Raw genomic sequence first — 23,447 nt, 5'->3', positions numbered from 1 at the left:
ACGGAAGATTATCACTGTTACATATTGGATACATTGTATCCATCTTAAGGTTTCTATGCAGTCTCTATCAAGTATTTAAAGTATAAATACTTACGCTTTATTTAAAGTATATAGTGTAACATTTAGGTCAAGCAGTACAGAATTACATAGTATTTCCCAGTTAACTCATTTATCTTATAAACTGGAAACCTGTTTTCATCTCACCCAGTTCCCCTTCCCCCTCTCACAGGATTCTCCATAACTTTAGAGTGAGCTTTTTTTTTTTTTTTTTTTTTTTTTTTGGATACAACATGAAGTACCTCTCTGTCTCCCTGTTGTTGGACAAATGTATAGCTTTAAATTAATTATAATTCAAAGACACGTGGAAATATTGTCAGAAAAAGATATGTTTATTTTCATCACCACGCCCTTTGGATGAATTGCCTGCAGAGGGAATACTGGTCTGGAACCACATGTGTTATATAGAACCTGGTTCCCTTCAAGAACGCAGGACCACATTGGGTCCACCAGCATCCCCAGTGCATGTGGAGGCCCTGCTGCCAATTTTTCACTCAGAATAGCATTTTGAAATAAATGTGGCCATAACCTTCCCGACATTTCTCTTTCAAATCACCACCTCTGCATGTTAATTTGTAAATAAAACCAATGAATAAAAATTAGCTACTCACTTAAAAGTTTGTGCTGTTGTACTTGACTTTTGCAGATATACGAATAACTATTTATTCTGTAAATTGTTATTTATAGAATTACTAACCTCTCATTTTGATTTTCGAGAGTATGCCCACACCACCACCTTTTAACAACTTGGTAAGTCTTTTTAACAGCACTATTCAAATTTTATATCATTATTAGGATCACTTTCCTGGTTTGTACCTGAAGTACTCTCTTTTTAATGGTAAAGCTAATACAATTTTAAAATAGGCTCAAAATATAAATCTCCATAAAATTAAAAGCTAATTTCTCTCCTTTTAATCCACCCGAGTGTAAACTTGCTATTGTATTCGTGACTTTTCTGTTACTGTGACAAAATACCATGGCCAAAAGTAACTCCGGGGAAAAAGGGTTTACTTTGGCTTCCATTTCCAGAGGGCTAGCGTCCATCTTGGCAGCGAAGACATGGCAACAGCAGAAAAGGCATGGAGAGCAAGAGCAGACAGCTGGCAAACCAACTTCCATCTCCACACAGGAAACACAGAAGGAGAGAAGAGCTAGTGGGGCCAGGGTATAAAAACATACTTCCTCCAGTAATGAGGTATGAAACCTCTTAAGGTTCCATAACTGTCCGAGACAACACTACCAACTGGGGACCAAGTATTCAAGTACAGGAGCCTGTAGGGGGCAGTTCCCACTCACACCAACACATCTGCATTTTAATTTGCAAATGGAACTTTTAAAACATTTTGGAACTTTTTAAAGGCCTTAAATAGTCAAATCATAAAATTCATCGAATTTCCCCCATTTCTGCCATAACTGGTTCTACAAAAATTTCAATGTGTGAGGAAGTATATTCATTTAGCTCTTCTTGACCTTTTACGGTTTAATTCTTACATCTAACTCTTTAAAATATCAGTAATTCACTTCGATGCGTGGTATAATTCCGATGAACATATTATTCCAAATAGTTAATAAGATGGTTGGATATGAGGTTTTGTCGTTTGCTTTGTAGCACTAGAAACTTTTCTTCAAAAGATGGCTCCATTGGATGCATGGATGGTGGGCCAAGGGGCCCTTGGGAATCGGCACTCTGAAGGAACTGAGAGCAGTCAACACTCTCTCCCCTTTGCACACCTCCCTGTGACACTTCCTTCCCTGGCTGCCTTTCACTCCTGGGATTTCTCCCAGCTCCCAGCTTCTTCCACCAATCCTCTGCCCCTAAGTCAGGTCCTGCAGCTTCCTCTGTGGCCTCTGACAGCAACCACTCACCATATCGAATGGCTTTATACCATCCCTTTTATCCCAGATATGTACTGGGGGCTCCTGTCCATAGGTAAAACACCCTATAGATGTGTCATTATCCTCTCAATCAGACTGTGTTAAATCTGAGCTTGTATACTCCCTTCATCTAAACCCTTCCTCCATATCATCTTTGGCCTACAAAATGGGGCCGATGTCTTCTGATTTCCTAAAGAAAACCTGAATGCTCCCCTCATACTGCTGGTCCTTCTCTGGACAGTATCAAACAGTGTCTCCCCAAACATCTCTCTTCCAGCCTACCTAAGGCCCAGCTACTCTAGGTTGCTGTGAAACCTGCTTACATAACCCCCAAGCCATCACCCTTTCTGCAGACAGCACCTCTACCACTAGAAATATATTTCTAATTAAAAACTGAATTTGTGCTGGGTGGTGGTGGCGCACACTTTGAACCCCAGCACTCAGGAAGCAGAGGCAGATCGATCTCTGTAAATTCAAAGTCAGCCTGGTGTACAGAGCAAGTTCCAGGACAGCCACAGCTACTTGGTGAGACCCTATCTTGAAAAAAAAAAAAAAGCCAAAAACCAAGATACAAAGAACCCAAATTCGCTTGTAACCCCACCTTCATTACTTATCACAGCTCTCAGAATAAAGTCGTTGCTTTCCTTCAGGCCTCCTTCCTCTAACTGCTGGCAAAGGGAAGCACATGAAGTCATCTTAAAGAGCAGAGGCTCTGTTCACGCTACCTTCCTAGTTTAGTCCTCCCAGCTCCCAGGGGGCAGGCTTTCCAGCTTGCCAAAACCTGATAGGCTGAACTGTCACAGCCAGTGTGTCCCTTCAGAGGCAAACAATGCAGCCAGCACAAGAGAGATAAAGAAAGGAAGGGAAGAGATCTTAATTTGATGGTGATGATGATGATGATGGTAGTGGTGGTGGTGGTGGTGTGGTGGTGGTGATGGTGATGATGATGATGATGATGATTAATTTATTTTGACAGTCTCGTGTACCTCAAGCCCGTCTCAAACGAAACTTCTAGGTCTCCTATCTTTACCTGCTGGTACTGAAGGTTTTAAAAAACATCTTCACATTCGGACTGTGTGGAATACAATTCTTGTTGGTTGGGAAGTAGCCGAGGTCTAGTTTCCTCGCTTATATACTGGCTCATTAATTTCTAACATACAGGGCAGTCCCACAGGTTGACTACTGGTCTATTTATAGATTTTAAGTTGTCAATTAAATCTATTGATTTTTTTTTCTTTTTTTCAATTTCTGCCTTAGCTGGTTTGGTGGAAATCTCAATGTACTAAGGGGGAGTGTATTCGTTTTAATCTTCTTCTAAACCCTTCCTGGCTTAATTTTCACATCCAATTCTCTAAGTATTAGAGAGAACTGCATTAGAGTCTGATGCACGAGTCTAATACATTGTCATGTAAGCTCCCAGCAGGCAGACATGACGTAGTTCTCACTGGATGGCTTCAGCCTTCCGCGGGGAGGGGACCAGCTGTTTGCTATTTACTATTTATTACTCTCTACCCCCTAGAGTAGAGAGGCTGGGAGGCGCTGGCCCAGCAGGTGATTGGCACAAGCGACCAGGCCCCTCCCTGCTCTATGCCCGCGGATCTCGGTGAATTCCCTAGGGCAGAGCCTGGCCGGCAGCCAGCCGCAGATCCCCACCTTTGGATGAAGCCTGGTACCCCAGGTCCTCCTAGGCACTAGGTAGGCGGCTGCGGCCTCCCGGGTTCCCCGGCTGGTGAGCGCACCTGACCCGGCGGGCGTGGCAACAGGCGGGGCGGCGAGGCTGACGTGGCCCGTGGCGTGGAGCGGGCGTGAATCATCAGCGGCGGCCGAGAGTGATGGGGACGAGTGCCGAGGCCTCCTAGGCGCGTCCCCTGCGCGATCTCGGGGTCGGTGGCCTGGCTCTGGGAAAGCCAATATGGAAGAGATCCTGAGGAAGCTGCAGAGAGATGCGTCCGGGAGCAAATACAAAGCCATCAAAGAGAGCTGTACCTGGGCCCTGGGTAAGTGAGCGGGAGGCGAAGGGGTGCGTGAGGACACCTGCTCCCCGATCTCGGGCTCCTCCCGGCCCCTGGGCAGGAGGGACTGTCACCGAGTGTGGCTTATGGATGTTGCCTCGGAGAATTAATGCGGGGTATGAAAATCTTGGCTCAGCGTGGACATGCAGCTGGCTCCATCTGGTCCCCTTACCGCTTCCCAAACCTCTATGGGAACCATTGCCTTTGGGGTGAGGCAACCCCATTCCTGGTCCCTAGAGCCCATAGGCATGGGTTCCCCAAAGCTAAGTTAGGACCTCCAGTTTGTGTGAAATCAGGGCTCTGGTTTCCAGGGGTATGGAAGAAAAAAAGGAAGTTAATTAAAGCAACAGCCCTCTTCTCAAACACTGGTGAGTGGAACCAGGAAGGGAGAGGCTGGTTTAATTTGATTTTGCTGATTGAGGCCACCTTGCTAAATATTCACTTTTACGGCTATTGTGCATGGGAAATAACAGTCTGAAGGAACTGTGTTACTCCTGCAATTCGGTTACTGAGTGGCTCTCAGACAGGTGGGCTTTTAGTGGCGTGAGCTGTGCTAAAATTGAGATAAGTTCCTGGTTGCAAATGAGCATTTCCCATCATGTAGGCTGCAGTCCTCAACATCGGAAAATAAACGGGATGACATATCAATTAGGCAAGACCAAGGCACTGAGAATGGGGAGGACTGAACTGCACTAAACAGGCAGCTCTGTGAGACCCTTGCTTTACAAGAGCCTGCATGTTATGCCTCAGTAACCAGTTAATTTAAAAAAACAACAACAACAACAACAACAACAAAACCCTTTTCTTGAAATAAAAACCAATTGGCACTTGTCATGATTCTTTGCTGTGTGCAACCTGAAAAAAAAAAAAAAAAAAAAAGACACAGAAATGCTATCAGTTGCCCGTCCACTAAAGGCAGAATTCTGATAGTGTTTTAGGTCATGCTGTTCTGATGGAAGGTCTTAATACACATGTTTGTGCACACATGTATGTCTGTGTCTCCCTGTGTAGACAATTGTAGCAGCACCATCCTTTGTTTAATCTCTGCATATCCCTAAATTGTCTTCAATTATTGCCCAGGGAGGTTTATCTTGTAGGTAGAAGTAGTACTTGGCCATTTTAGTGGCCGTATTAAATGAAAATGGACTAGCTGTCTGAGAGGCGGCAAGGCTCCTAAAGCTGCAGTAAGGTTTCAGTGGCCATTATCGTTAACTGTTCAGCAATGATTCCTAGCTGGATTCCCAAAAGCCTCTCTAATGGAAGGTCACAGACGGCTGGCTAACATAGTAAAGGAGGCCCTGACTGTGCATGGAATACACCATTCCTGGTATTCCTTATTAGTTTGCTGTGAATGAAACTGATTGAGATAAACACAGAGGTGGTGAGTAACCCAGTGTTGTTTGTTTTTTAATAAGTTGGACCTTTGCTATTCAACATCTTGCGTGTTAAACAGCAGGTGTTGAATTTAGGCCCCGGAAGGTACTAGGGAAGCCCAGATCTGAGGCCAGGTAGGTTTTCTGGGTCAAGTTCAGAATTCACCTTGACCGTAAGAATAGATGAGGTCGGGGCTGGGGATTTAGCTCAGTGGTAGAGCGCTTACCTAGGAAGCGCAAGGCCCTGGGTTCGGTCCCCAGCTCCGGAAAAAAAGAACCAAAAAAAAAAAAAAAAAAAAAGAATAGATGAGGTCCCGTTTACTGCTCAGTGCTTACTCTGTAATTAGCAAGAGAAGAGATAAAGCTGTGACGGTTAAAAACCACAGCTGGAAAACATGGCAAGGAGGAGCGTCTCCCGGAGGAGGAGGAAGGGAGATGGGGTAGATGTTACTCACTGGCTGGTTTTCTGTGTCGACTTGACACAAGCCGGAGTTATCACAGAGAAAGGAGCCTCAGTTGTGGAAATGCCTCCATGAGACCCAGCTGTAAGGCGGTTTCTCAACCAGTGATCAAGGGCGGAGGGCCCAGCCCATTGTGGGTGGGGCTGTCCCCTGGCTGGTGGTCTTGGGTTCTATAAGAGAGCAAGCTGAGCAAGCCAGGGGAAGCAAGCCAGTAAGCCACACCCCTCCATGGCCTCTGCATCAGCTCCTGACTCCTGGCTTCCTTTGGTGATGAACAGCAATGTGGAAGTGTAAGCTGAATAAAACCCTTTCCTCCCCAACCTGCTTCTTGGTCATGATGTTTGCGCAGGAATAGAAACCCTGACTTAGACAATGGGTAATCTTTAGGTTCTCTTATTTTTCTTCTATTTTTTTGAGCATACATTTCAGACATTCCCTGTAGTGAAGAATTCTTAAACCCGAAGCAGTTTGTTGAAGGGGAGTGGGGAGTGCAGTAGAAACAAAGGCATGGGCGTTTTTTGCTGGTCATCTTCTTCCTCCTACAGCCAAGTCAAGGTTTTTACTAGAACGTAGTTGTTGATGATCAGCCGTTCGTATTTTTAAATAGAGTAACATTTATATTTCTAAGAATGCTTAGAGAATCTAGAGCAGCTCCATTTCGTATGGCCCCACCAAGAGCTCCAGGGCCCGGTGGCAGTCATCTGTGACACTTTATTGATGACACCATGCACAGCAGTTATTTTCTTTGCTTCTGATATTCTTCTGCCTGGAATACCTTTCCAGATCCCTCAAGGCCTCACAGGAAGCCTTCTCTGCCTGTCTCAGTGGAATCATTTACTCCGCTGGCTTAGAGCCCTGCCCTCCAGACTCTCTTAGAGCACTTAGTACTTTAGACTTGGCACATGAATACCTTGAGTTCGGGGAAAAGGCGAGTTAAAGCTGACCCCCACCCCACAGTGTGCTTGCTCCGTCCATGAATTGTTCATTAGAAGAATAATGGGGTTTGGGTTGGTGTGAAATTATACAGTTTATGGGACCTTGACTTGATCTTTGTGAGTTGTCTGATATGTTCTACATAGATTTTGAGACCGCCTTACCCCATACTTAGACTGTGTTAGGAGAGGGGAGTAATCCTTATTTAGATTTTCATGGGGGCAGCACGGTGTTGGAATTAGCTTTAGCTGTGAATTTGACATCACCCTAGAGTCACCTGAGAAGAAGGGGGCCTCAACTGAAGAATTGACTAGATCAGATTAGCCTGGGACTGTGTTCATGTGACATTTTCCTAATTGCTCCTTGATAAAGGAGGGTCTAGCCCACCGTGTGGTGTCCAGGCAGATAGGACACGAGATGTGTGAGAAAGATACCTGATTGCGAGCCTGCAACAACTTAAACTACAGCTTCCTTTTGCGGTGTTTTCTCCAAGCTCTTGCTCTGACCTCAGTGATAGTCTGTAATCTGTACCCTGAAATAAACCCCTTCCTCTCCAAGTTGTTTTTGGTTATGGTGTTTATCAGAGCAACGGAGATTATACTAGGACACACAGTCATCTGTCTTTAGTATGTGATGGGACAGCGGTCACCTCAAGAGAGAAAGGTCATCTCCATACTAATAAGGTACGCCAGATAGGGTTTTTTGGGGGAAGGGGGCTGTGAGACAAACTTTCTAGAAGCTGCTGCAATCATACAGCTATGTTACAGCAAGACAGGACATCATGTGGCTGCTCAGACATTAAAAACAAACAAAACCATCTGGGACTGTCATGGCTAACCCAGTTCTTGGGTCACTGTCCTTTGGTTCACTGTAATGGTGCTTCCGTCCGGCAGAATTGTTTCCCTCTCAAAATTCCAGAGAAGGACAGGCAGTGGTAGTAAAGCCTATTTTGTGGGAAAATCAGACCCTCTTCTCCTCTTTTGTTTTTATTGGATATTTTTAAATTTACATTTCAAATGTTATCACCTTTCCCGGGTTCCCATCCACAAACCTCCATCCCATTCCCCTTCACCCTTCTTCTGTGAGAGTGTTCTCCCACCCATCCACCTACCCCTTTCTGCCTCCCCAGCCTGACATTCTCCTACACTGCGGGGTCTAGCCTTGGCAGGACCAAGGGCCTCTCCTCCCATTGATGCCAAACAAGGCCATCCTCTGCTACTTATGCAGCTGGAGTCCATGTATATAGTCTTTGGGTAGTGGTTTAGTCCCTGGGAGTTCTGGTTGGTTGGTATTGTTGTTCCTATGGGGTTGCAAGCCCCTTCATCTCCTTCAGGCCTTTCTCTAACTCCTCCAATGGGGACCCTGTTCTCAGTTCAATGCAGACCCTCTTCTCATGTGTGAATAATCCTCCCTTCATTAAAGCTCAGTGTAAGTTCAACCACCTAGAATTGAAGAGTGGTAACCCAGAATCCTTCACTCTCCATCTGCATAAAACTCCCAAATTCCTTAGTTTGTGTCCTCTTTAAATTCTTTCTCTGATGGTAGTGAGAACCTGGAAATACTAGTTAGAAGTTTCCGCTATTTCTGAGACCTTCCCCACTTTCCTCAATGGCAACACCTAGATCATCTAAGTCATAGTTCTAAACCTATGAGCTGAGGCTACCAAAGGACTATCGAAACCCACAGATATTTACTATACAATCTATAACAGTAGCAAAATATGAAATAATTATGAAGTAGCTACAAAAATAATTTTGTGGTCGAGAGTCACCACAGCATGAGGAACTGTATTAAAGGGTCGCAGCATCAGGAAGGTTGAGAAGCACTGCTCTAAGGTGGGAAGAAACATATACCATTTGTACCATCTCGAGAGGAAGAAGCCATCACCACATTTAGACCATATGGCTCTTCTAGTCATATCTGCGTGGTCCTTGGTGCCACGGATTCTCTCTTGTGTCCTGAGTTATTCGACTATGCCCAGACCTATGTTCTATACAAGAAAGGTACCGGGGTAACTGGATTAAATAAAAACCAGGGAGCAGTGCTCCCTGTGAGCACAAACACAGTATGTTTACAACCTCGGTGGTTTCTGCATCTAGAGTTTGAGACTCTACTTTTAATTTATAAATATACTCTTAGCCTGTGGTTTCAAATATTACTCATCCTTAATTTGAAAGAATTACGTGTTAGTTTTAGAATATTGGAAAGCATTAGAATAATATAAAGAAAGGGAATATTATTATCTTTGCCCAGTGGTAACACCGTTACGTTTAAAAGTTACCCCTTTTGCAAAGAGATCATACTTCACAATTATTTTAAAATGTAAGAATTTTCTTTATTGCATTTAACTTTTAAATAGTTTATTTCTATGGGGTGGGTGCAAAGGCCTGCGTGTACAGGTCAGAACAAATGTGTGGGTTCTGGGAATTGAACTCACATTGTCAGGCTTGGTGGAAAGTCCGTTTACCACTAACTCATCTTACTAAGCTCCTTTAGTACATTTTTAAAAATGTTAACATTTTACTCTTGTCATAATACCTCTAACAATTAGTGGTTTTGATAGTTACAAAATAAGTAGCAAGGACTAGGTATGCATTTTATCTTAATTCTATGCTATTTAGACCCTTGTTTGCCAGGGATATGCTCTGAGTAAAAAGCATTAGTTGGCTTGGATGAGCTCAGGAGACCCTACAAGAACAGGGTTTCCTTCAGAAATAATAACTCCCAAGGATGTGACTGGCACCGAAAATAAAAAAGAGTGGCTGGGCATCACATCTTGGGAAGCACCATGCCCTCGTTTTAAATTTTACTTTGACTGTTTTACTTATAACAGGGGACTGATGAGGGATACATTTGAGATGGAAAGGGAAAAGGAAATGAAATTAGAGGGGGAAACTCCTCCCACTAGGTGAAGGCCCGTCTTCCTCACCACCCTCTTTACACTCCCTTCTCTTCCAGCTCTAGATTTCTCATAGGCAGCTCCCCAGTCAGACTTCTTTGCGTGCCTGTAGGGAGGGGGCCCTTCTCTTTGCTTCCTACTAATCTACCCCACTCCAATCTAACTCAGCTTCTACCAGAGAGGCCAGATACCACTGGGTGCTGGCTTTGCCTTGTGGCCATAGCCACTTCCTGTGACGGGATGTTCTTGAGCTCCATCGCGTCCATTCCCACATTCCTAGTCCCTCCCATCCCAGGCCCAGTGTAATGAATTATGTCAGCATCTCTTCTCGAATAGCACAAAAATGCTTGACGTGAACAAGACCCAAAGTGATCCTGTGAATTTCCTACCTCATCCTCAAACCTAGCTCGCTTCCCTCTGACGTTTCTAGGTGTTCAGTTAGTACTGTCACTTGTTCAATTGCTTAAACCTGAAACAGAGTTGTCCTGGCTGCTTCTGTAGATTGTGGTCTAACCTGCTCTAACTTCTGCTTCTGCTTACCTCTTAGCTGCATCTCCAGCCTGGCAATGTCTCTTTACCTCTATTGCCTACTCAATGGCCAACATTTCCTTCCAGCCATCCCTGGCCTGCAGCAGCCTCCTGTGTTGTCCTTCCTTGTTGCTTCTAGACTTTTTCCTACTATTCCTGGGAAACCTAATCTGTTCATTCCATGCCAGGTGAAAGGGCTGAGTAGCATCCATTGGTGTGAAATGGAGCCCTTGGTGTGTTCTGCTAAGTCTCACGTGGCCTGTCCCTCTACCTGTCTGGGAACCCCGTCCTGCACCACCCTTCCTCTGACTCTCTGAACTTCAGCCACATGGACCTTCTCTCAGTGACTGACATACGCTATCCTCCCTGTTACTTCATTAACTCCGCTAATTCATAGCGAGCATCTACAGCATGCCTGGAACTTTACCATAGGGAATAAAAAGACCAAAGATCCAATTTGCTGTTTGTGGACTATTGCCAGGATGACAGCGAATGATCGAGTAAAAATATGTGTGCCAAAGAATCTAGCAACGAAGCCTAGAACTTGAGACAGGAGGACCTTGGGAAGAAAATGGAGTTACCCTCTCATCTCAGTAGATCGTTTAGGGGATGCTGTCTTGAAAGGGAGGCTGTAAGAAAACAAGTGTCTAAGTAAGGCCTACTTATCTACCACGTTGAGAAGAGAATAGCCATGGATGCTAGGGGCTGAACCAGAGGCAGGCATAAGGTGAAGGATGCTGCAGTCACCAGGTGTGAGGGCCAGGCCAGTGCTCTCATGAAGCAGTGACAACGTTTGGGATCCACTGAGTGTTTCCCTTTTTCCCCAAAATTTTATTATATTTTTATTTAATTGTTTTGTGTAAGGTCCCGGGGATCAAATGTAAGACATCAGGGCTAGCAGCAAATATTTTCATCTGCCGCTGAGCTGTCTCATGGGCCTTAATTTAAAACGTTTAAGCCTGCCTTGAGTCTATTTGCTGGTATGTTTGTTTGGTTTTTGAGTTAGGATTTCACTCTGTAACCCTTGGGCCTAAGGGATCCAGCTGCCTCTGTGTCCCCAGTATCTGGAACGACGGGTGTGCACTACTGTGTTGGACTAAGTTTTTATGTGTTTTGAATTCATTACATTCTCTTATTGGAAAACCTTCTTCTTACCTAATTTGCAGTCGTGTTCAGTTTTAGTACTTCCTAGAGGGAGCCCTGATGCACAACCACAGAAGAGCCGTCTGTTGCATCCTTTGACTAATGCTCAAATTCTCCTTCCTGACATTTGCCAAAGTTTAAAACTGGAGTGTATGCACTCTGAATTCTCCAACAAACTATACTCACTACTGGGTCTTCAAGCCATTACATGGCCTGAAATTCAGCAAGTCTGTCAAGGAGACAGGAGCTGTCACTGACATCTGAGGCCACTATCTGGCTTTTGATGACTGTGATTTCATTAGCTCTTCCTAAGAATCTTGTGGGGTAGATGTCAGTCACCTCCTTTTACAGGTGGGGAAAGTGGGTGTATGTCAGTGGTTAAGCAATTGCCCAGAGAGGGGGAGATGATGGAGAGAGGGACAGAGGGACAGAGGAAGAGAGGGACAGAGGGACAGAGGGACAGAGGAACAGAGGGAGAGATGGAGATGAGGGGACAGAAGTTTGGACCTGAATGACTTGTTCCATCTCACAAAATAGTATGGAGTCAGAGAGAGAAGGCGGTTCTCTTTGCGCTCTTGTTGGTGTTTCTGTGGTCTTCCTCCCTGCAGGGCTACTCTGTCCTATCTTCCAGAGCAGCCCTTAGAAGAGACCATTCTGCATTTTTCAGGGCCTGGCTTCTTTGTTCCTTCAGCAATTGACTTCCCTCTTACCTGGAATAGGGTCTTGGCTCATGGCAACTGTGTTGTGTGCAGTTGCCCCCACTGGCTACCATCTTGTTAAAGGTGGTGCTGAGGATTGAACCCAGAATGTTTCATGCTGGGTAAGCTCTCCCACAGAGCGATTTCCCTGGTCTCTTTCCTCCTTCTCCTGGCTCACTCGTAGAGCACCCCTGTCTCTAGAGAGAACACAATGCTTGCTTGTCTGGTGCTGTTTCTCCTTGACTGTTTCTCCTAGCAGCATTGACTTGCCCTCAGCACTGCTCCCTTTCACGCTAATTGCTGGGCTGTGCTAACCTGTGTGACCTTTTGAGCTACCCCGGGAACCTGCATTTTATGGCTTCATTTTCTTATCATCCTGTACCATCCTTAGCTCTGACCTCAGCTCCCGTTTCCCCCGCTGGGCCTCATCTCTGAGGCACCAGTTCCCCTGCACGGCTCTACTTTCTGTTTTGCTGATGAGTCACCTTTCTCAAATCCAGGATTTTTGCTCCATTGGCTACAGAAGGCCTGATTCTGTCCTGCTGGGCCCTATTAGTACTGAGTCTAATGGACACATTTGGTTTCTTGTTCTCTCTGATCTCTTAGTGGGGTGCAGGGGCTTGTCTGTCTTCTTCCAAGGGAAGTAATTCAAATGGACAAAGCTTGTTGACTCTAAATGGTGAAGCCGACCGCCTGGAGACAAGTTGGAACAATTGAAGTAGAACGGTTTTAGAGGGGACATAATAATTAGCCTTTTATTGTGTGTACAATTAGAGTCAATAGTCGTGTGATTTACCCACAAACCGTGGCAAAGTATCGAGTACCTGGGCTGACTATAAGATGGGAGGATGAGCCCACTTATAAATAGATGGTCCAGTCTGCCATGTTACAAACATGTGTGGTTAACATGGAAGTCTCTACAACACATTAGTCTAGAAGAGGTATGATAGAAGAAGAAATGGGTTTGCTTTGAAGACAGAAACACAATCTCATTCAATCTACTTGAATGGAGATTCCCAGTAAAGCACTGTGTCCTGATTATTTAGCAAACACACTCTATAAACAAATGTAATTTCATTATTTCTCATTATATTAAGGGAAATCCCAGAAAGGGCAAAAGTGCTTTAATGAATAAATAAATCACCACACGTCCAATAAGGTGCCTTGTGAACTCGAAAGTCTTCACAAGTACGAGTTTATTGACTGAGAGATTAAAATGCTTCAACCAAATATCTCTTGTTTCTTTGATGGGAGAATATAGCATCTTGGTCAATGGTAGGTACCATGAATTGACATTCTGGCTTAGGTTAGGGACTTAGTTACTCATTCCTTGCCACTAACAGGAAAATGTGACCTAGATTTGAATCACTTCTCTCCCAATAGTGAAGTGAGTTCCATTGTGGGGAAAGCATGTTAAAATAAAGATGACTGAGAAGTGGGTAGTTTCTATTTTCCAAGCCACTGGTGACTTCCACGAGTATAGCGATTTCGGTATTTAGATATCATAGTCTTTGAATATTTACTTGTAATTCCACAATCTTCTTTTACAGAAACCCTCGGGGGCCTGGACACTGTGGCAAAGATCCCTCCCCACTTGTTGAGGTAAGAGATAGTAATCGTAATGCTTCAGGAACAAAAACTGCCTTCTACGGTTTCCTGAAGGCTGGCTCGCCTTGTTGGGTTATAGCATTTCATGTGCTGCATACCTTTTATCTTGCACTGTTGGTTGGTTGGTTTGGTGAGCATGAAGTGGGATTATTTCATGAGGGGAGCAAGATGGGGGCTCGATCCGTTTCTGTCTGTGTGTGGAGGGAATGAAGGAAGTCAGTGATACTAAGATAGTCACTGAGTGGAAGGATGCAGTGAGGCAAGAAGAGAAGTGACCAAAACTGATATGAGAGAGAGTAGGCATAGAACAAAACCTTCCAGTCAAGCACAGGTAACAGTATGTTCTCTGGGAAACGCGGTCAGTCCTACCAACCAACCAGAGTAGGTTTCCCTTTTCTCCTCAGCCTTGGCGGGACATCTCGCTGATGGAAATCGGAAGTCACCTGCAGCAGCTTTGAGAGCCTGTTTCTGCACCTGCCTCACCATCCCATGCACATTTTCCCTTCTTTCTCCTTATTTTGAAATAAATGTATATCCTGTATAGAAAATGGGAAAGAACTGAAGAATTAAAAAAGACTGTCTCCATAATCACACACCTAATAATGACTAAAGCCAGTTTTATAGACTTTCTCAAGTCCTTTGCACATACTTATAGAACATAAAAATGCATGTGAATATTTTCTTACAATTTCATTTTCTTGTTTCTTTTTAATTTGCTACTATTTGAAACGTGTTTTCTAAATTCCAGTGTGTACTTTAAATTAAAGTACTTTATTTTTAGTCCCGTGGCTAGGACCTAATTTATCTAGCAGCTTTTCCATTATTAAAGCATTTGATTATCTCTTAAGTTTTCCTGTGGTATTATGAGAAATAACTGTCAATCGCTTATAGAGTGGTTTCTACGTTGTCAGGACACAGTGAATTATTGGGATTTTCCATTTGTGTGGATTGAACAGGATTCAATCTGTCCTTCAGTTTGTCTTCAAAGCCATGTATTATTTCTCCTGTCATACGTGCTCCAGAGTTACATGTTGTAGGGACTCCCATGTTAATGTCAGTTGTACAAAGTTTACAAACTGACAGAGTGGCAGCAATACACACAGCTAGCAGGGAGCTGTCCCAAGAGGCCACATGAGAACTTTACAGGCAGCTGGTTTGGGGAGCTCGTTTCCAGTTTCCTGTCTCCTGCATGTACCTTCCCTTGAAACTGATTTGAGCCACATTAACTTTGTCATAGTGGATTTCCCATCTCGCCTTCCACTGTTACTCTCCTGTTTCCTAGGATGTGAAACCATACCACCAGAAAGAACCGCGAGAATGCCACTGTGGGTACAGGAAAGGAACCAAGAAACATCTTTGGGTAGTTTGGTTAATTTTTACTTCTTGACTGTCGGCAAACTGGAGGGAGACCTAATCCAGCTATAAGATGATAGATGAAATTATCTTTGATAAGTTCATTTCGTGTAAACACGCACAGACAGGTTTCCTATTGTTTACATCCGTAAAAATGACAGTGATCTAAAATTGATACCGTGACAGGCTTTATCATAAGCAGTAGGCAATACTCATCCACAGACAAAGGGACTAATGGAAGGGATCAGCAAACCCTATCCATTTCATTAGAAAACATTTCCAACAACATTGCCTTCTCCATGTTAACAATATTAACGTTCTTATAAGTGACTGCTATTGTTCTTTGGATCCAGCCTGTACATTAATAATCATAGCTCCAACTGAAAGGAAATCGAACACTTTTAAACCCTGTAGTCCCAGGACATTTTTTAAAACATCATTTTATGCATACTTGGTTACAAAAAAACACAATATGGAGATGCATAAAAAGGCCTATCAAGCTTTAATTCATGTTGTATTTAGAGAAAATTCTTTTCTGTGGGTGAAGTGGAAGGGAAATGTGAGTTCAAGGAGAAAAAGAGAACAGCAGAGTATTTTTTTATTGTTAAGGATAATTTGCTCTCTTATTTTCAGTGGTTTAAAGTAGTTTTCAGGTTGCTGTAGTGTATAGAGTTCTTTAGATACATTTGAAAGATGTTACATTTTAAATGGAAATTTAAATAGTTCCAATATGCGACAACTACAGCCTTCATAATTAAAATTATGCTGGAAAAATCTTAATTTTAAAATACATGGACACAAAACCTTAATTTTTTTTCCTCAATAACCTATAAGAAAAAAAATCATCTTGGCCACTGTTCTCAAGGTTGTTTTTCAAACCAAAGTATTATTCAGTGTGAAAATGAGGCTTATGGGGTGCTGGGTCTATGGTAGGAGCTCAGCCTTCAGGGTGAGAATAGCAGATAATGGCCATAGAGTAGGGGTCTAGTCTGCCCTGTCCACAGGCAGCTGGGGGACCCCTGAGGTGCCTCAGTGGATAAGGACACCTGACTGAGGGCCTGAATTACATCTCCAGGATCCACATGTGGAAAGAGAGAACCGGCTTCACAAAGCCATGACCTTCACCCATGAATCAAGGCACACACATACACGCACTACCACCACCACCAGCACCACCAGCCAAATTGTAATAAAAGGAAACTGATATTTTAATCATGTGTTACGGGGGAGCATATGAGTTGGAGACCATACTGTTTTCTTGGTGCTGAGGACATGTGTTTGTTTTTCCTTTGCCCAGTGGAATTTACTTTCATTTCATAGCCAGCTGACCATCTCGTATACCCTAGGAGATGGTAACGGAATTTGAGGAAAGGGTTCCAAAGGGATGAATTGTAGATGGATATTTCTATAGGAGACTAATCTGGAATCATCATTATTAGGAATATAATTAAATGTATCCTGATGACAGAGAGCTGCATCATCATCTTCGTATATAACAGAATCTGCAATATTGTATCTTACGCGCACAGCAAAGGTCATCAAACATTGTTGTGCGTGGCACTGAACCATATGAACAAGACATGCCAGACAGCTCAGGCCGGAGACTTTTTATTCTGGAAGGGGAGAGTGGAAGCAAGCAAGAAAACACTGTTACATAGGTTGAATTGATTATAGACTTCCATACTTGTATAAGGAGACTTCAGGCACCCACAGTAGCACTGTAGTGGAGCCTTTCAAGGCCTCTTTAGAACACAGGAGGAAGCCATGATTACATCAAGGAGGAGTCGTGGAACTCCAGTTCCACATTCACAACAATGTGAATAACTATGTTGAGATCTTATTAGGGAAGCAATGCGGTGAGCTGTAACAGGCTCATTAACTCTGATTCCATTCTTCTTTAACATATAGATTGATTGATCTGCTAGGAGCTGTGATGTTCCCTTTGCTGTTGTTTTACTTTTATTGACTGGTGGATGACTGATTCTTTTGAGAAATCATCTCTAAAATTTTGTTTTGGATGGGGCTATAGGGAATCATTCGAATGCTGAACACTTTTGCTATGCTAGGCTTTTGTTTTTATTTTCCCAGCTGATTGCTTTCATGTTAAATATATGAACATTCTAATAAATAATTACAAGCGTGGCTTTGATCATTTTTGCATATTGGTAATGACAGCTCAAATCCGAAGCATACCCAACCCTTGAGAGACCTGTGTTGTGTTATCCTCCCCGACTTGAGCAATTGCTTTTAAAGACTTCTCATACGAGCTTGAGTGCAAATTAATATGCATGATTTAAGTGCTTCATGAATGCATAGTACATTTTAGGGGAGGAACAACCTAGTGGAAATTAAGAAGTCATCAGGAGACATTGCCTAGACAGGAAGGTGCAGTGAACAACACATCCTCTGGTCTGTTTCCCAAACTTGTTAGTAGAGGATCATTTTTATCTTCCTGCCATTAGTCTTACTTTTGACCTTGGAGATGGGCATTCAGGGTCCCTGACTTGCAGCGCGGTGTCTGCAGTCTCCTCTCCTTTGTGTCTCACTAGCCTCTCTTGAACTCAAGGTCCTACCTGTGTTTGTGGAAGGTTGAATAAAACCTATCAACTAAGAATCTATTGCAGTTACTTGAGTCCATCCATAGGACAGACATGTTGTGCTCTAGGTTAAGGTCACCGTCTCCAGGATTTCCTTGTTTTACAAGTAGTCAGATTGTTTCTTATCAGTAAGTGCATAAAATACTTCTGACCAGGTCAAACTGCCACTCACAGTCACTGACTCTATTGTAGATTGTAGTGAGAAACTTGGCTTCTTTAAAAACACAGAAAAATTATATGAATGTACTTTCATTTTAAACCCAGGTGTGGGATATAGGACTACTTCAAATTGTCCACAGCAGCTGACTATGATTTGCCCCATGCTCTAGCAGGGGTGTGATTTTGACAGGTACAGATAGTTTCTGCAAATGTGTAACATTTGGAATTCTGGGAACTTGTCAGAGGGTATATAAATGCTAGGGCCCCCCAGAGTTGGAGAATCTCTTGGAGGGGGGTTGGTTGGTTGCTCTTGGTTGGGGTTAGTTAAGTAGTCATGTACAAAGAGGAAACAACAGGAGGAAATTAGATATTCTGATGGCAAGATCAAACTTACCCCAAGGAACCCCATGTCCCAGTCAGCAGGAAGTAGTCTCATGATAATGATGCTCCTTTCACCTCTGTTCTTTTCTCTCTCCTGTCTAGCATTAGAAGGTTAAAAAGGTGGAAGGAAAAAGAACCCACAAGGGAGCCAAAAGTCTGGCCACACTGGAATCTACTTTTTTGACCTGTTATTAAAAAAAATCTGAATATTGTTATCGAAGCTACCATTAGTTTGGTCCTATCACAGATCAAACTAATGGTAGCTTTAATGGTAACTTTCAGGACCAATGTGGCCTTAACTAGAAGGGAGTACCTAGCTTAAACCCCCTTGAGGTGGCATGTCTTCAACAATGTTTAGCTTCTTGCAAACCACTGTCACCCTTTTCTGGTGACACATGGCTACTTGACATACCACCACCAACAGCAACCAACCAACACCCCACCAACAGTTTCCCAACTCTCGGGGCCTTAGCAATTATATACGCTCTGAAGACTCCCCAGAATTCCAAACATCACATACTCACAAGTTTGTATGAGGGCTTGAATACCTGGATATTCAGCTCCTCTGTCTTATCTGAAAATTTGCAGACTTTGTCTTCTTCATCTGTTAAAAGGGCAGGAGCACATGCCTGAAACATGAGCCTTTTTTTTTTAGGATTTTTTTATTTGTAATGGTTGCTTCTCTCAGGTGGGTCTTGATCTGTAAGCCATTCCCTGGGGTTGTTCTTGTCAGAGAGACTTTCCCAGTGTCCTTTGCCCCTTAGTGCTCTCTCTCCATCTGCCCAGTCTCTCTTCTTTTCAATGGATTGTAGTCTCCATATTAGGGTAGCAGTGAATTTGAACACTCTAACTGGCATGGCTCTGTGTGAATCTATACAACTATCTAAATGAGCCCAGACACCTCAGGACTTATCTCTCACATCATAAGCTGTTTAGGGGTTCAGTGATCAGATCCTATGATCGAGAGTTCATCTTTTTGGTGCCGCCCCCCAGTCTGGGGCCTAATGAACCTTGGGGGATGACATGGTCTCTTCAAATTTCTCCTTATTCATTCTGTGTGTTTTATCTCCTAGATTCTTTTAAAAAAGTATTTTTGGGAAATCTCCAATAGAATCAAACCTCAGCTCTGGTAATGGACCTTTTAATATCTTACTGACTATGCATATCTCAAAAAATAGTTTCAGAAACTTAATCCCCAACTCATTGACCCCAGCTAGCATAGACTTAGACCTCTTGCCTTCTACTTGATCCAAGAAAGCCCTGATCAATGGACTGTGTCCTAGTGGTGGAGTGGGAGTGGTAGTTGTCAGGACCCTGATCCATAGTCCATGCCAGAGAATGCTGACTATAAACTCTGCAGTTCTTAATAGGTCTCAGAGAGAAATTCTTGGCCTCCTGAAGTTCCTTTTTTTTTTTTCCTTTTAAAAATACTTTATAAATCAAATACTTGAGACCAGTTGTTCTGGCCTCAGCAGCTTTGGCCTCTGAAACATGGCACCTCTGGTAGGTATGCCTTTTTTCAACTTATGAGTGGCTCTAGAATAGAAGTGGGGACAAGGACTGGAAAGTGCTTAACCCAACCCCCAGCATGAATTCCATGTGTAATATTCCTGATTTTAAAGAAGAATAAAGGACCTTGACTCCTATCTTATTAAAATGCAAAAGTACCTTTTCCTTATAGACCAAGGTACTTATACCATACCAGTCTAGCTGAGATAAGACTGTCAAGAAAACCCTCAAGCTGTCTTGTTAAGAGGCAACCATTGGTAGCAGCGCTCTGTACCCCATCGTGCAGGACCCCCATTGAGGAAAGTGCAGCCACTTCTCCAGCAATAGCTCAGCTGCCATTTTACTTTCCTTCTTCGTGATTCTTTGGAACCATGAGCTTAGTTACTGTCTCCTGCTGGGTTTACTTCCAAAAGGACTCTATAGCCTTTCTTCCTGAGTGTCCTTGTGTATTTTCCATGCTAACTCTTCCCACAGCCGTCTGCTTTAGCGTGCCTATAAGGTTCTGACTTAGCCTGCAGCTAATACGCTCACACACACACACATTCCTCCTTATCTTGTCCTAGGAACCTATTGGTCTTTCATGCAGTGAACGAAAGTGCATTTGTCAGCATTTATACTTGGAGAGATCCATCCATCATAGCTCTCCATTTCTTCTTTGTATTGTTTCCTTTTAATTGCTTTTGTGCTATGTTGACCTATTTAATTTGAGTCCTATGCTCCGAGCCCTGGAGTAACTGCTGCATGGTTTATAACATACCTCGTTCGATTTTTGGTTTTGATTGGGAACTCCTACCTGCATCAACTGGGAAGGACCATGACGTAAAATGACAAGAGAAATCTCTGACACTACTGTGGGGAGGCAGGTCTGATCCTGTCAGTGGGACTACACTGCCCTCTCCCTCTTCCTTTTTCTTCTTATATTTGTGAATGCGTGACGGTCAGAAGGCAACCAGGTGTTGGCTCCCATCTTCCACCTTGTTTGTGACGGTGTCTTTTATTTTCCTGCTGAGTATGACAGAGCAGAGTATCTGGCCCACAGACTTCTGGGGATTCTCATGCTCACCTTGCTGTAGGAGTGGCTGAAACCAGAGTTAAGTGAAACTACTTCTGGCTCTCTGTAGGCTCTGTGGACCTGGACTCAAGTTATTGGTCATACTTACATAGCAAGATGCTTTACCCACTGAGCCATCTTCCCAGCCCCTCGTCCCTGCCTTTCTTTTGTAGTGAAGAGGTGCTCATTGACTCTTGTCAACCTCCCACTGCAGAGCAGGGGAAGCACAGGATGAGTGAAAATTAGCGTTTGTGCAGGGAAGGTGTTTCTATAAGACTCCAGCACCATTCCAGGTAGATTACAGGTAGCTGCACTTCTGGGTAGAAGCTCATTGCTGTAATGTCTCCTGCTTGCTACAAACTTCCTTACTTCGCTGTCACAACTGACTTCTCTTCGTAGAGTCACACAAGTGTAAATGTGTCTGGGGCTTTATTGAACCCAGCTCTGTTGGGTTTTGTTGGCTTTTTACCAGGAGGAAAATATACAATAGGAACTTTAAGAACTATTGGATATTCTGAGCCTGGCTGATTTTCCGTTTTGGGGAGAGTTATTGATCTTAGTATAAAGGGGAATGTGGGGAGACATTGTCTGCTTTTCTGGGGAACAGTGGGAAGCCTTCCAATAAAATCTTGTTCTGTAAAAAGTCTAGCACCCCAAAGCAATTTGTGCTAAATAGGTGAGTAAAATGACATCTCAGTGTTGGGCACAAATGACTCACCTGCAAGGAGAAAGCCCCAGGCATTCAGAGCCAGGCCGAAGCTGAAACCTGTCTTCTAAATCAGATCTGACTGCTGCTTTTCCTTTCCCACCCCTCTGGAAGATGGGATGTTCCTGTCACCTTTGACTCGACTTATGTGACAACACTAGACACTTCTTAATCTCTTCCCTGCGTATCTCCGTGGCAAGCCAGTCCTGATGGCTTTTCCATCGTATTCCCTCGGATAAGCAAAACTGCAATTAGCCTCAATTATAAGCTTTTGGCTCACAGCCCAACCTCAAAGCCCTTTCTTAAAGCGATACAGCCTTCACTAGTCAAAGCAATAAGTGCAGATGCTGCCCAACCTAAAATGTAGGGATTATCCTCCTTGGCGGGTATTTGGAGCTCAGCAAGTTATTAGGTGGGAAGCCATGGGTGCCTTCTTAAAAGGAAATATAATCTCCCCTCCCCCCAAAATATAATTTTTATTCCTTAACCCTTTTCGTGTCACTTGAATAGGGTCAGATTTATGTTGCGTAAGCTCTTCTATGAGCATTCTTCATAATTAATTGTAGAGGTAATCTAGAAAAACATCCTTGATTTAATTTCAAAGTGTGCCTCTGAGAATTCTTTTTTTAATCCATAGAGGCGGGTTCTAATGTGTGGGGACACCGAGTTCATCAGTTCCATGTTGTCCATGGCTCAGGGAGTATTTTGTCTCTCTTCTTCACTCTTTAGGACACAATCTTTTGTAGACACCTGTTAAAAAGACTAGAGTATGGGTCATATATTTGGGGTGTCTTAGAAATATAAGCTCCCAGTTTTCAAGCTTAGTTACCATTTTGGGGACCCTTTTAGGTACAGTGAATTATGGCCTCCCTGGCCCCGTGAGGTAGTCCAAACTCTGAGGTTAGGTGAACCATAGAGTTGAAGTGGGGAAGGAGACTCATGAGTCCGCCTAAGGCCGACTCAGGACGGCTGGACTCCAGAAGTCCCGTTGCTAAGAACTGCAAGGTATGGTTTAACATACAGGCCTTCTGTCTACCTCCTCCTTCCCCTCCCCCTTTCCTCTCATTATGGGAAGAACTAAGGTCTAGATAACTTAATTTCATGTGGAAAATTATTTGATGATGAAGCACCATTCCCTGAAATCTTTTTCTTGGAAAATGTGCTGTTTTGCCACCACTAATGAGCACAATACAATGTTCTAATGTGGAAATGCGCATTAGAACACCTGTGGAAAGGGTGTCCTGTATTCAGACCAAGAGGCAAGTCATGAACTATTAGAGTGATCAAGATTGACTTCATGAAATTCATAGGCAAATGGATTGAGCTAGAAAATATCATCCTGAGTGAGGTAACCCAATTGCAGGAAAACACACATGGTATGCACTCACTGATTAGTGAATTTTTAGCCAAAAAGCTTGAATTACCCAATATGAAGTCCACAGACCACATGATGCTCAAGAAGAAGGATGACCGAAGTGTGGATGCTACACTCCTTCTTAAATGGGGGAACAAAAATATTCATAGGAGGGGATATAGAGGCAAAGTTTGGAGCAGAGGCTGAAGGAATGGCCATTCAGAGCCTGCCCCACATGGGTACACAAACCATACATATACAGCCACCAAAACTAGGTAAGATTGATGAAGCTAAGAAGTGCATGCTGCCAGGAGTTGGATATAGATCTCTCCTGAGAGGCACAGCCAGAGCATGTCAAATACAGAGGTGAATGCTAGCAGCAAACCACTGAACTGAGAACAGGACCTCTGTTGGAGGAATTAGAGAAAGGATTGAAAGAGCTGAAGGGGCTTGCAACCCCATAAAAACAGTGCCAACCAACCAGAGCTTCCAGGGACTAAACCACTACCCAAAGACTATACATGGACTGACCCAGGGCTCCAACTGCATATATAGCAGAGAATAGCCTTGTTGGGTACCAATGGAAGAAGAAGTCCTTGGTCCTGCCAAGGTTGGACTCCCCCAATGTTGGGAGGGGGTTGGAAGGGGAGGAGAACAACCTTATAGGAGAAGGGAAGGGGGAGGGGATAGAGGCTTATGTCCAGGAAACTGGGAAAGGGAATAACGTTTGAAATGTAAATAAAAAAATCC

At 43.6% G+C, this 23,447-nt stretch overlaps 1 protein-coding gene across 2 annotated transcripts in view; it reads left to right on the top strand.

The window, feature by feature from the left end:
* The first annotated feature begins 3,737 nt into the window (after positions 1-3,737).
* The window catches only part of Arfgef3 (ARFGEF family member 3), a 159,219-nt gene continuing 139,509 nt past the window's right edge, over positions 3,738-23,447 (top strand). Inside the window, exons 1-2 of one of the 2 annotated variants that reach the window (XM_087655188.1) lie at positions 3,738-3,929; positions 13,530-13,581. In XM_087655188.1, coding sequence (XP_087511314.1) covers positions 3,845-3,929; positions 13,530-13,581 — 137 coding nt within the window. In that variant the 5' untranslated portion in view covers positions 3,738-3,844. 2 annotated transcript variants of the gene reach the window in all.

The sequence above is a fragment of the Rattus norvegicus genome, chromosome 1 (genome assembly GCF_021556685.1).
Source record: "Rattus norvegicus strain SHRSP/BbbUtx chromosome 1, alternate assembly SHRSP_T2T, whole genome shotgun sequence".
Taxonomy (NCBI): domain Eukaryota; kingdom Metazoa; phylum Chordata; class Mammalia; order Rodentia; family Muridae; genus Rattus; species Rattus norvegicus.
This window is presented reverse-complemented; position numbering and strand designations above follow the sequence as displayed.